Raw genomic sequence first — 14128 nt, 5'->3', positions numbered from 1 at the left:
TAGTATATAGAAACACCTACAAAGGTTTTTGTTTCCCTAATTGGATTGTGACTGATACACCATACGTAAGTACCTTACTTATTTGTTGACATGTTTATTACCTGTGCTCCTCCCGGCCCCCACCATGTACACTCCCTGGGGTAAGGACTTTGCTTTTTTTTTATTTTTTTATTGCCTTATCCCCTATATTATATTTCTCAAACAAGTGGATGGACTCAGGCATTGAAAAAATGGGACACTCCCAGCATCCAGGGACTAGGTGGGAGCTGCTGTAGGGAAAGTGATGATTGCATGGGTACAAAGTAGATTAGAATAAGGACTGGCATTTATTGGTACTAGGAAATTAGCCATTGCAATGACAAAATGACAGTGAGCTGCACAGCCAGTCTTCTTCTTTTCTTGACATCTGGGCAGTTAATCATGGTCAAATTCTTCCAGGTCATTGAACTTCTGGCCATCTCACACTTCTGGATGGGACACCACGGAATCCCTGGGCCCTGAACAGAATCTTGGGGAATTGTGAAAATGGCCCAGAGGACTATCCATCACCAGCATTGACTCTGCTGCTCACATCAGAGCCCTCCAAAGCCTCTGTTGTGGTGGGGAAGGATGCAGCTTGTATTTGATCTTGAGTATTTTCTTCAAGCTTAAAATCTATGCAATCATAGTCTTGTCCAAGATATTATACATACAAGTCAACATTGATGTCCTTGTAACCCTTGATGTCCTTAAATTTGTTGCTCCTCAGGTTAGCTTGAATCTGCCTTTGGCCACTTTTGAAGGGGACAGTCTTTAGAGTGATGCTGGCCCTGTGTTGGGGTTTGAGGACTCCAATGCTATAGATAGAGAGGAAAATGTCTGAAAAACTTAGATATTTGTGATCACCCCAAAGCCCTTTTTCACTCAGCAAGCTGGTCTCTCCTTTCCCAGTTTTCTCAGAGCCTGGCCTAAGAAAGCCCATGTCCAGAAATGACAGCACAGACCTCAGAATAAGACAGGAGAGAAAGCTTGGCACCTTTAACACTTACAAGACTCTCTGCTGTTTCTTGAAGAGACCACTTCCTTCCACAGTCAGCACACAGTCTGCAACCTGCTCTGATAGAGGGTTTGAAAATATCACCTGTATGGAGAGTGGCTGGTTCACAATGGCTGCTCCTAAGACCTAAACAGAGAAATCAGAAGAAAGGAAGAAGCAGAGAATTAATCTCATTCTCTAATTCACCACACATGTGGAGGGCATTGTTCCCTAGGTCTGTTTCTTGAAGAGCTGAGCTTCTATGTCCATGTTTTTCCAACTGGGAGTTGAAAAACCCTACAGACACAATAAAAAAAACTATTAGGCTTAATAAATGAATTTGGTAATGTAGCAGGATACAAAATTAGCACCCAGGAACCTATGGCTTTTTTATACAGCAATAATGAACTCACAGAAAGAGAAACAAAACAAAAAAAAATCTCATTTACCATTGCATCAAAAAAATTAAGATATCTAGGAATAAACTTAGCTAAGGAGGTAAAAGACCTGTACTTGGAAAACTACAGGACACTGAAAAAAGAGATAGAGGAAGAACATACCGTGTTCATGGACTGGTAGAATCAACATCATTAAAATGTCCATACTACCTAAAGCAATCTATAGATTTAATGCAATTCCCATTAAAATATCAATGGCATATTTCTCAGGCCTAGAACAAACTCTCCAAAAATTCATAAGGAAAAAAAAAAAAAAGACTCTAAATATCTGCGTCAATCTTGAGAAAGAAAACTAAGTTGGAGGGATCACAATAGCAGATATCAGGCTGTATTATAAAGCCACTGTTCTCAGAGTAGCCTGGTACTGGCACAAGAACAGATATATAGACCAATGGATCCGAACAGAGAACCCAGAAATTGACCTAAGCCATTGTGCTCAATTAGTATTTGACAAAGGAGGCAAGAGCATACAATAGAGTCAAGACAGTCTATTCAATAAATGGTGTTGGGAAAATTGGATGGATGCATGCAAAAAAATGAAACTAGACCACCAACTTGCACCATACACAAAAATAAACTCAAAATGGATAAAGAACTTAAACATAAGACAGGAAACCATAAAAATCTTAGAAGAATCCATAGGCAGCAAAATATCAGACATATGTCATAGCAATATCTTTACCGATACAGCTCCTACAGGTGTCGGCAACCTGTGGCTCAGGAGCCGCACGCGGCTCTTTTTGTTAAGTGAAAAAACCCTTTTTCTGCACCATCTGGTATACAGCATTAAGGTAAGAAACAATATATGCAGTGTTTTATTTGTTTTAAATGTCGCAATGGTTTTGCGGCTCCCAGGTGTTTTTTTTTCCCTTCGAAAACAGGTCCAAGTGGCTCTTTATGTCTTAAAGGTTGCCGACCCCTGTAGGGCAATGAAAACTAAGGAGAAAAGAAACAAATGTGACTACATTAAACTAAAAAACTTCTGCACAGCAAAAGAGACCATCAAAAAAACTACAAAAAAGCCCATTCATGGGAGAACATATTTGCCAATGTTATATCCGATAAGGGTCTAATCTCCAAAATTTATAGGGAATTCATACATTTTAACCAAAGGAAGATAAACAATCCAATTAAAAAAAAAATGGGCAAAGGACCTAAATAGACACTTCTCAAAAGTAGACATACAGAAGGCCAAGAGACATATGAAAACATGCTCAAAGTCACTAATCATCTGCGAGATGCAAATCAAAATGACATGAGGTATTATCTCACCCCAGTCAGAATGGCTATTATCAACAAATGACAAGTGCTGGAGAGGATGTAGAGAAAAAGGAACCCTCGTGCACTGCTGGTGGAAATGCAGACTGGTGCAGCCACTGTGGAGAACAGTATGAAGTTCCCTCGAAAAATTAAAAATGGAACCCCCATTTGACCCAGCAATCCTAAATATATCCTAAAAGTGATTAGGGAGTGATCAGGCTGGCAGGCAGAAGCGGTTAGGGGCAATCAGGAAGGCAGGCAGGTGAGCAGTTGGGAGCCAGCAATCCTGGATTGTGAGAGGGATCCCAGATTGGAAAGGGTGCAGGCTGGGCTGAGGGACACCATGCCCACCCCCTACCCCCATGCACAAATTTTGTGCACCAGGCTTCTAGTGCTCCTATAAAAAAAGAACTCTTACCATTTGCAACACATGGATGAATAAGGACAGCATTATGCTAAGCAAAATAAGCTAGTTGGAGAAAGATAAATATCACATGATCTCCTCATTTGTGGAATATAATGAACAACATCAACTGATGAACAAAAATAGATACAGAGGCAGGGAAGCATTGAATAGACAGTCAAACTTCAGAGGGAAGGCAGAGGAGGGTGGGAAGTGGAGTAGGGTAAGAGATCAACCAAAGGATTTATGCATATAAGCATAACCAATGGACACAGACACTAGGCGGGTTAAGGCATGTGCTAGGGGGTGGGGATGGCTGGGGAGAGGTCAATGGGAGAAAAAGGAGACATATGTAATATTATATGTAATACTTTAAACCAGTGTTTCCCAAACTTTTGACATCTGTGTACCCCTTCTATAATTTTCGTAACGCTGAGTACCCCTCGTACTCATGAGAACGTAGAATTAGGCTCAGTAAGCACAGTACAGTGCATACCCCCACCAAACTCTTCCCGTACCCCTGGGGGTACGCGTACCACACTTTGGGAAACACAGCTAAAGAATTTTTTAAACGAATATTCTTTGGCAGTTTTTGTTTGTTTCTTCTGATTACAATTCTACCCCATCTCTTCCTTCCCTTTTATTATAAGTGGCTCATTCTGCCGGCACCAGTTTGGCTCAGTGGATAGAGCATCAGCCTGCGGACTGAAAGGTCCCAGGTTCGATTCCAGTCAAGGGCAAGTACTTTGGTTGCGGGCACATCCCCAATAGGAGGTGTGCAAGAGGCAGCTGGTCGATGATTCTCTCTCATTGATGTTTCTAACTCTCTATCCCTCTCTCTTCCTCTCTGTGAAAAATCAATAAAAAAAATATATTAAAAAAAAAAGTGGCTCATTCTTTTCACATGAAGAGCTCATTCAGTGCTGTGGAGACAAGGAAGTAGCTTCAAGAAACATAGAAGCACTTTTGGAAACCCTCCCAAGGCTAGACTTGCCAGGTGCATGCTGCGGAGGGCACAATAGGCTCAGGTGGCAGCGTCAGAAAGCTGCTTGGCTTTGGTGAGGCAGCAATGGCAGGAAGGGACCCGTGACATCTTCCCACTCAGAGGATCACAGGCCACCAGAACAGGACTGTCCTCAGCGGCCATCTTTTCTAGTCCTCTTAATTGACAGTTCAAGAAGCAGAGGCCCAGGGGCTTGTCCAAGGATGCACAGTCAGGAAATGGCAAACAAAACCGAAGCTGACCTTCAGGCAGTGCTCTCCTCCTTTTCTGGTCCCTCCCAATTGAGCTCATATTGACCTTGGGGAAGGCCAACAGTGGGAGGTGGCAAAGAGAGGGACCTCTCCATGGCAGTTGCTTAAGGTCCACCGACCAGGCATCCAATGGTGCAAGAGGATGGAAACATCACCCTGTGTTTTCAGATAAACCTCCCAAGCAGGGGGGGAGTGGGGGGATTAGGAGGGGCAAGGGGGGACGGGGAAGTGCCTGGAAGCACCAGAAGAGGAGGAAAGGAGGGGCTGCTTTTCTGAGCAGGCTCTCAGAGGGCTCCTCCCACTCCCAGCCAGTCCCAAGAAACCCCCAGGTCACTTCCTGGGCTCTTGCTTACATTAATTATGATGGCAGGATACACTAAGGTGATGATCTTGTTCACCAGGATCTTCTCTGGACAGCTCTTCTCTTCTACCAGCGCACTGACGCGAATCAGCTTGTCTGTTGACAGGTGCTGGCTGTACTGGGAGTAGGAGATTTGACAGCGATGGGTCTTTGCTGGGGAGAGAACACAAGGATGAGGTGAGACTGCTGTGGAAATCAGCTGGACCTGGTGGATATGGGGACCCTTTTATAGAAAGGAGGAAGCCAACAAGTGCTGAGCCCCAGTGAAGCAGGTACCAGATTTTCAGATGGAGAGACTGGAAAGTGAAATGGACAGATCACAGACGCCCACTTGCCAGCATTCCCAGCAATTGCCCAAGGTTATTCTACTTATAAATGGGTGATCTGAGGCTCTAAATGTTGGATGACGCCAAAGCTCAGGTTTTCTCCACTAAGCCAGGCTGCTGCCCTTGAAGGAAGGGTAGAGGAAGAAGAGGAGACAGGAGGCAGTGGCAGAGGGAAGGAGGTAATGGAAGAAGAAGAGGAGTCTGTGCTGAGGAGACACCAGGACGATGGTGTCACAGGGAAGCTCCAGAACCCTTGTTGGCTAGCTGGACCCCAGTGGTATTTCCATAACCCATCTGTGTACGGAGTCCCCATGCCCACACCCAGAGCCCATACCTTCTTTAGGAACAAGATTGATGAAGGCTGTGTCCTGCCAGAACGGGGGCAGGGGACTGCCATTGTGCAGCAGAGACTGCGCACTCAGGTTCACTTTGAGGTCCTTGAGCTCCCGCGACATGTTGATGGCCAGCAGGACAAACTTTATGTCCTGGCCCATGTTGGGCAGGTCGAGCAGCTGTAATTCCAGGGAGACCTGGATAATATCACAGGTCCGGAGCGGGGGTGAATTCAGCCTCCGAGGCATGGGGCTGGAAGGTTTTGAGTCTGCTTGGTAGTGGCCTTGGGACTTGCCCATCTTCAGCTTCTGAAGAGCCTTCTGAAACACCTGTCTCTCCTGGGGAGAACCTGGGAGGGCAGAGAGAGCACCAGCGATGGGTCAGCGGTTAGGCCGTGGCTGAACATCCTCCCCAACAGCCATACCAACACTGCCAGGTTGTTCAAACTTTCAGTTTCCAACAACAAACACTCCCTACAATGTATCAGGTGCTTTCTAAGTGCCAGGCTCTGCTCAGCACTTCACTCCTTTCATCCTTACATCAACCATGAGAGAGAGATATTATTATTCTTCCATATACAGATGTGGAAAATGGGGCTTAGAGAGGTCATGTCAGTTGCCCAAGTCTCACAACTTGCCGGGGGCAGAGTCCAGGTAGAAACCAAATCCGCCTGTGCTCATGACCAATAGACTACACTAGTGGTCAGCAAACTCATTAGTCAACGGAGCCAAATTGAAACAGTACAACGATTGAAATTTCTTTTGAGAGCCACATTTTTTAAACGTAAACTTCTTCTAACGCCACTTCCTCAAAATAGACTCGCCCAGGCTGTGGTGTTTTGTGGAAGAGCCACACTCAAGGGCCCAAAGAGCCTCATGTGGCTCGTGAGCCGCAGTTTGCCGACCACGGGACTATACCGTGGGGAAGGCGACGGCCCACAAATGTGGAGAATAAACCTCTTAAAGACAACAGGGCATGCTTTGATTTCTGTCCCAGCACTACATTATTAGTCAGGTGTAGACTACCGGAACATGGAGAGATGAGAAACCACAGTAAAAAAAATAAGAGGAAATTCAGTCACGCTGTGTTCCCAGAGCACCCAGATCTCAGTCCTAGGGAGGCTCGGTGGCCAGGAAGTGCAGGGGTCCTCACCGGGCTTCCCTAATAATCCCAGCAGCTGCCTCCACTGAACTCTCACTGTAGCCAGGGCCCCGCTTTACGCTCTTAGTACGTCCCACAACCACCCAGGCAGAGGCCGCTTGCGTCTCCTTGCTCTGGAGGTTGTACTAAGCACTGTTTCATGCAGAAGAGAATCCGGAGACACTGGCTCAGTAAGAGTGGACCCAGGGAGATGTGGACCAGATGTATCTCATCTGTGGTGTGCTCCACCTTCAGGTCTTGTTGGGCTGGGTGGGAGGAGACAGAACGCTGCCTGGCTGAGCAGCACACACAGGCCCACCGGAATATAGCTCCCTGTCCCATAAGTTCACAGGGAACCCCGTGGACCTTGTAGCAAATTCTGCCCATGCCCCACCCACATTGCCTTGGCACTTGACGTTTCAATGCCCATGCGCCCTAATTTCAAATTCTAGCATCTGCTACTACTCTTTGCCTGAGGCTTTCTCTGATTTTGCATGGGGCAGACCAAAAGTGCTAGAGAATTTACACCCCAACCCCTGACCAAAAGGATTTGGTGGATCAATAATAGCCCCTTGCCTCTTGGATGGGATAAATCTAGGGCAGTGATCTTCAACCTGTGTGCCCCAAGAATTTTTAAAACATGCAATATGTGACTATTGCAGTCAAGGCACTGACCTCCTTTCCCTTAGGCTGTCAAATAAAAAATGGCCACAGCCAGCACAACAATAGAACCTGGTGTGTATGAATCAAAATTATACATATTTTTTATCAGATCAGCAAAATATATCTCTATGGTGTGCTGCAGAGTTTTAGTAATTAGTGTGTGTGCCATGAGATGAACAAGATAGACAGTCGCTGAACCTGGATGTTGTTCTACACTTTACGCTGAATCCCTGATAGGGTGGCCAGATTTAGCAAATAAAAATACAGGGCCATTTAATTTGAATTTCAGATTAACAACAAATAATTGGAGACATGGTTAGACTAAGGCAGTGGTCAGCAAACTCATTAGTCAACAGAGCCAAATATCAACAGTACAACGATTGAAATTTCTTTTGAGAGCCGAAAACCGACTTCTGTGCATGGGTCACGAAGATTCAGTCGCACTGCACGTGCGCGCTTGCATGTGGTATTTTGTGGAAGAGCCACACTCGAGGGGCCAAAGAGCGGCATGTGGCTCTCGAGCCGCAGTTTGCCGACCACTGGACTAAGGCATTATTCACCTTGTATTTTCCCTGGTGACCCCACTGGCAGAGATCCCCAGACAGCCTGCCTCCTGCTGCCCACAGGCAAACAGGCTTGTTGGGGTCCCCTGCTCTGGCTCCCTCCCCTTCCCTGTCTCCCTCGCTCACTCTCCTTTCTTCCAGTCGTTCTGGACTGCCTCACAGATAAACCACTTGTACTTGAATCCTTGCCTCAGGATCTGTTTCTGGGCACTCCAACCAAGATAACCCAGCCGAAGCCGGTTTGGCTCAGTGGTAGAGCATCGGTCTGTGAACTGAAAGGTCCCGGGTTCGATTCCAGTCAAGGGCATATACATTGATTGCGGGCACATCCCCGATGTTTCTCTCCCATCGACATTTCTAGCTCTCTATCTCTCTCCCTTCCTCTCTGTTAAAAATCAATAAAAAATATATTTAAAAAAAAAAAGATAACCCAGAGTGGATGGGGGTGAGAAGGGGATGGACGGTATTGCTGTGTAGCCCTTTCCTAGGCTTGGATTTTGGAACTTCTCTATGTTGGCCCCAAAGGCCCACATAGACAGACCAGACATTTACTTGCCAGCAATTGCTCAGCTACCCCCATCCCCACCCTCCACACCTTCCTGATCCATCCTACTCAGATCCTGCCCCTCACCCTGCTTCTGGCCCTCATAGGCTGGATATGTTTGTTTGGCTCCCTAGTGATTGAACTGGTGATTGGTCTTCCTAAATTTCCAGAAATTAGTCCACAGCTGGCTAATTTAGCTGCCCCTTTGCCCCTGCTGGCTTGGATAAGAAGCCCCTGCCAGGTCTCTCACCGCTCCAAATCATCTTCTGCAGGGCGGGCGCAAGAGTGAGCATATGGCCTTAAATCAGCCTCAGTGCTGACTGGTGGTCTGATTTGTCCTCCAAACACCCAATAAAACACAGTAAATTATGCAATACATTAAAGAAAATTAATTTAATTCATTAATAAGAGTTTTGTTTTTTTTTCTAAATGCCCCCATCTTCAGTGGGAGGTTGATTTGGGAGGAAGGCAGGGGTGAGGAATTCATATACTGTTGATGCCTGTCAGTGGCCCTATAACCAATGTGAGCATCTGTAAGAAAGCGCTCACTGGCCAGTGGGATGGGAGGTGGGGGCATGAGGAAGTGAGGCAGTGTGGATGCCTGAACTGGGAACTCAAAACTGAAGGGCTGAGGAGTCTGGACCTGGGTCCTGCCCCACAGACACCCTCTGTTCCCCAGAGGCCTGTTCCAGAGGGCTGAGGGGATTCCTGGGGTCAGGGGAAGGTGCCCACAGGACCTGGACTCTGAGGGGGCTGGCATAGTCATACCTTCTTCATACTTGTAGCTCTCCGTGATGTCATCCCGTTCATCACTCCGGATGCTCTTGGTGCTGATAAAATTGCCCACGGAATTCGTGTCCCGGTGAAGCCTCTGCTCCTTTCCTCCAAGGATGAGCCAGGACACACAGTCGGCATTCACCATGGAGAAGACAAAGGCCGTGTCGTAGTTCAGATCCACCTCTCCCTGTTTGATGGCTCTGACGGAGGCCGGGCCACAGCAGAACATGCCTGGAGGAGAGCAGAAGAGCAGAGGGGCCGTTGCAGGGACAGGGGGGCCCAGGGCTGTTTCCCTGGGAGCGGGTTTTGCCTTTCCCATGAAGAGCCTCACCATTGCTCCTCTCCTGAGGCGTGGAGTCCAGCACCTGCCAGCCTGCGTATCCGGGAGGGAGGTCTAGTCGGGCCATCCAGCACTCATTCCAGACGTGGAAATTCCTGAGGGAGAAGCCATGGGAGCCAGTGTCAAATGAGCGAAGGGCATGTTCATAGTGCTTGTGTTCCTTCTGGAGGGAGGCGGGGACGATGAGTGGGTGCACTGGTGGTTAGAAAGACAGATGTAGCACACCCAGGCCTTCAGACCTCTGTGGGTGAGTAGTGATGGTTCTTCCTCCTGTGAGCCCAACCTGCCCTACAAGAAGCTTTCCTCTGTTGAAGTCTAGAGAATGAAGGCTTCCAGCGCCGACTGAAGTTAAAAACCCGCTCGCTCTCTCTCTCAGAAAGTCCTCGTGACATTTCCTGTGTGTGCTGCTGACTCAGAGGCCATCATGATCTTTGTGTCTGGAGGAGAGACTTCCGGTCCTCCTGCAGCCCAGGCTGAGTATTAAATGAAGGAGGCGGCCAAGAGGAAAACCTCACCCAGGACAGGGAGCTCTTGTGATGATTGATTAGATTCTAACTCAAATTTGTTGTTGTTAAGAACAGCCTCAAGCCCAGGAACACCGGATCTCAGCCCAAAGGCTGGGACACAGCTCAACAACAACAAAAATTGATTGGGGATATTGAGCTGTAGGGCTGATGAAAGTGGGGGTGGGGGACATAAGAGGGTATCGGTCTCACGTGTTCTGGTGGGGTTCACCCTACACAGAGAACAAGAAGTGGCCTCTCACCAAACAGTGTCCTTCTTATTCTCCAAAATCCTGCCCGTGTGGTCGTAGTACTCATCTATGATCAGGTTCCCGTCTGTGTCGTGGCCAGAGTCAAAGTTGGTGATCACGCGGGTGGGGATCCCCAGGCACCTCATCACTGCGAAAAGGGCAGAAAACCTTTTGGGGCTGTGAATTCAGGAGCTCTGTGGCTTCCTGGAGTTAGGGCCCTGGGGAGTCCTGGGTTCCCCTGCCTGGGCCAGCAGGTTGGGGCAGGCACGCCTCTTTGGCAAGACTCCGTGGCCTGACTCAGTCTCACTTCTCTCCTGGCCATAAATTTCCACCTCCAAACCAAATACCTGGAGAGTTTTCCTTTCTATGATAGAGATTGTTGGCTGAGGACATCAGAGTCTTAGGCAAGGAGTCCTGGGGTTTGGATTCCCCCTTTTCTATGGGTGTATTGTCTTGGCAGCTTCTCAAAGAAAGCATCACAGATGCAGCCAGAGGGAAGGAAACTGTGTAACAGAAGCCGGGAAAAGGGAGGCTGTGCCTGGTGGGGCAATTCCGGAAAAGAGGTAGAATGTTATCTTTTCTCCGGAAGGTCCATCTCTTCCCTTTGCCAATCAACTTCTTTTCTTTGTCCTTTGCTCTATTTCTCCCACTCTGCGTTCTTTTAAGAACAGCAACATCTCCCAGCCCATCCTACCACCAGTGCCCCAGGGATCCCTGCCCCCTAAAGTAATAATAATGACATCTACCAGTAGGCATGGTGCTGTTTTACATACATTGTGCCCAGGACTATTCTACCTGGAAGCTGATGTTATTATCCCCACGAGGAGTCAGAGACTAAGTTTGCTTTCCTTGACCAAAGTCACACAGAGTTATCCTTCAAATCCTGGCTGTACTGCTAAGCTTGTACTCAATTCTGAGTTCGCCTCCCAGTATTATGCAAACAGTTCAGCATTCTAGTATTTTCACATTATTACACTTCTCAAGCACTTCCCTATGTTATCAAATATTTGGCAAAAGTAAGATTTCTAATGGTGTTTTTTTTTTTTTTTTAAGATATTTGATTGGTTTCCATTTCCCCCCCTGTTGTAAATAATGCTGTGAAGAACATTTTTATAGATCAATCTTTTTTCTTCCCTTGGGACAGATTCCAGAAGACAAAATGACAGTCAAAAAATATAGATAGTGGCTATTGGAAGATGAATGTCGACGGGAAGGCAGACTGCAGGATAGTGTGTGAGTGAGAGAACAAAAGGAGAGTGTGTGGACGTACAAGAGTGTATATTTGTGGGTGAGGGACAGCTAGATTCTAAGGGACTGTTGGGAATTGCCGGACCAGGCTCCCCTGACCCGGCAGCCTCCACTACTGCTGAAGTCTCTCCCAGAGCCACTGGCTCTGCTGTGGAGACCACGCCATCCTGAAAGGGAGACGGGCTGCTATCGGAAGTCTGTGCATCCTGGGATTCCACACCCACCACACCCAGGGAACAGCTTCGAGCCCAGGAACACGGGATCTCAAGCAGTGCGAATACCAGACTCGGATGAGCTCTGCACCTTCTCACAGAAAGGTCAGATGTCGCCTAAAAAGGTGAGGTCTGTGATCCAGGCTGGAGAGGAAAAATGCGCACAACGGGATCTAGAGGTTTGGGGGAAATTGGCACCCGACAAAATCCGCGGCCGTGAGGCTAGCGTGATCTGCGAATGTAGAAGTGGATCCACAGGGCTGCTAGCAGAAGGGAACTCTAAAGATCAACCCATAGCTGGACTGGGTGCAATAGGCAGCCTGAAATTTTACCAGTGTGCGGGCTGCTTAGTGCCCTGGGGGGGGTGGGGGGGGGGAGAAGACTTGCACAGAGATGTTCACAGAGTTGCCCGCAGAACCAGAAAGTCTTGAGTTTGCATGCTTACTCTGGCTCTTTTTTTGTCTTTAAATCCTTGCTTTTGATTACTAAGCCCAGTACATAGGATCACCCAATTGGGGACACTCTCAGAGACTGCAAGGGAAAGTTGTTTTGGTGGAACCTGGAGGTCAGAGTGGGGTGTAATGATCAGAGAACCAGCTCTGGGACAGTCCATTCTCCCAAACCAGTATTAAGTGTGACAGGGAAAACAAAATGTAAATACTGGCTAGAGAGGATTCACAGCCCAGGAGGTCAATCCAGAAACACTGCCACCCACGGGTTGAATCACAAATTGACTCTGTGTAAACACAAAAAAAGGAATCTTAAGAAACAGATACTGCCTGCTGGAAAATCAGGACTGTGGCTTGCAACACAGAGAAGCAGTGGAATGCAGGGAACTTCAATACTGTCCTGACCACTGGACAGGAAACAGGCATTCCAAACAGAACAGTAGAGGAAGTAAATGACCTTCACTACTGCGCATTTTTATTTTTTAATCTTTTAATTGAGATTTAAAAAAAATGGGCAAATCTAAATAGAAACTTTTCAAAAGAGGACATTCAGAAAGCCAAGAGACGCATGAAAATATGTTCAAAATCACTAATCATCGGAGAGATGCAAATCAAAACAACAATGCAGTACCACCTCACACGTGTCAGAATGGCTATCATCAACAAATCAACACATGACAAGTGCTGAAGAGGATGCGGAGAAAAAGGAACCCTCCTACACTGCTGGTGGGAATGCAGACTGGTACAGCCACTGTGGAGAACAGTATGTTGTTTCCTCAAAAATTTAAAAATGGAACTCTCATTTGACCCAGTAATTCCACTTCTGAGAATATATCCCAAGAAAACAGAAAACACCAATCAGAAAGGATATATGCACTCCTATGTTCATAGCAGCACAATTTACAATAGCTAATATTTGGAAACAGCCTAAATGCCCATCAGCAGATGGGTGGATTAGAAAACTATGGTACATCTACACAATAGAATACCACTTTGCTATAAAAAAGAAGGAATTTTTACAATTTGCAGCAACATGGATGTAATGAAAGAGCATTATGCTAAGTGAAATAAGCCAGGCAGTGCAAGAAAAATACCACACAATCTCACTCATTTATGAATAATAAAGAACATTATAACCTGATGAACAAAAAGATAGATTCAGAGGCAGAGAAGCATCGAATAGACTATCAAATTACAGTGGGAAGGCTGGAGAGTGTTGGGGGATGTTGGTAAGAGATCAACCAAAGAACTTGTGTGCATGCATATAAGCATAACCAATGGACACAAGACATTGGGTGGGAGAGGTAATAGGGGAGGCTGGGAGAAGGTCAATGGGGAAAAAAAGGAGACATATGTACTATTATTTGTAATACTTTAAATAATAAAATAAAATTTAACAGATAGATAGACAGAGGCCATCAGTGACTGCGTGTCCCTCCAAGCGGTCAGACTCATGGCAGGACAGGTCTTTAGGAAATTCCTTTCCCCCTTTGACGAGTATTCATTGAAAAGAGTGCTGCGGAAACTGTAACCAAATGAGGCATTATGCTTCCAGAAAAATCTCAAGGTAAAGTGTTGCAAAAAATAGTAGTCACTGTTGGATTGGGCTCCAAAGGAAAGGGTGGAGAGCTTCAACCTGTTAGCATGAAATTTGAAAATACAGGTGTCCTTCCAAAATATGGAGGTATCAAAGTAGTTCTAGATGACAATGACTATTTCTTTTCTTTCTTTTTTTTTTAAATATATTTTATTGATTTTTTTACAGAGAGGAATTGAGAGTGATAGAGAGTTATGAAATGTCAATGAGAGAGAAATATCAACCAGCTGCCTCTTGCACCCCCCGATTGGGGATGTGCCCGCAACCAAAGTACGTGCCCTTAACTGGAATTGAACCCAGGACCTTTCAGTCCACAAGCCAATGCTCTATCCACTGAGCCAAACTGGTTTCAGCGACAAGGACTATTTCTTATTTAGAGATGGTAACCTGCTTGGAAAGAATGGGGACTGAAATAAATCACTATTGAAATG

At 46.4% G+C, this 14128-nt stretch overlaps 1 protein-coding gene across 1 annotated transcript in view; it reads right to left on the bottom strand.

The window, feature by feature from the left end:
* Positions 1 to 309: 309 nt before the first annotated feature.
* The window catches only part of TGM5 (transglutaminase 5), a 33869-nt gene continuing 20050 nt past the window's right edge, over positions 310 to 14128 (bottom strand). Inside the window, exons 7-13 of the mRNA XM_036444451.2 lie at positions 10204 to 10339; positions 9429 to 9532; positions 9089 to 9328; positions 5412 to 5759; positions 4744 to 4904; positions 1029 to 1162; positions 310 to 836 (exon numbers count right to left, since the gene is read on the bottom strand). Of these exons, the coding sequence (XP_036300344.1) occupies positions 683 to 836; positions 1029 to 1162; positions 4744 to 4904; positions 5412 to 5759; positions 9089 to 9328; positions 9429 to 9532; positions 10204 to 10339 (1277 nt within the window). The 3' untranslated portion in view covers positions 310 to 682. The remainder of the gene's footprint in view (positions 837 to 1028; positions 1163 to 4743; positions 4905 to 5411; positions 5760 to 9088; positions 9329 to 9428; positions 9533 to 10203; positions 10340 to 14128) is intronic.

Source organism: Pipistrellus kuhlii, unplaced genomic scaffold (genome assembly GCF_014108245.1).
Source record: "Pipistrellus kuhlii isolate mPipKuh1 unplaced genomic scaffold, mPipKuh1.p scaffold_m20_p_1, whole genome shotgun sequence".
NCBI classification, from domain to species: domain Eukaryota; kingdom Metazoa; phylum Chordata; class Mammalia; order Chiroptera; family Vespertilionidae; genus Pipistrellus; species Pipistrellus kuhlii.
Note: the sequence above shows the minus strand (reverse complement) of the source record. Positions and strands in the feature narration are given on the sequence as shown.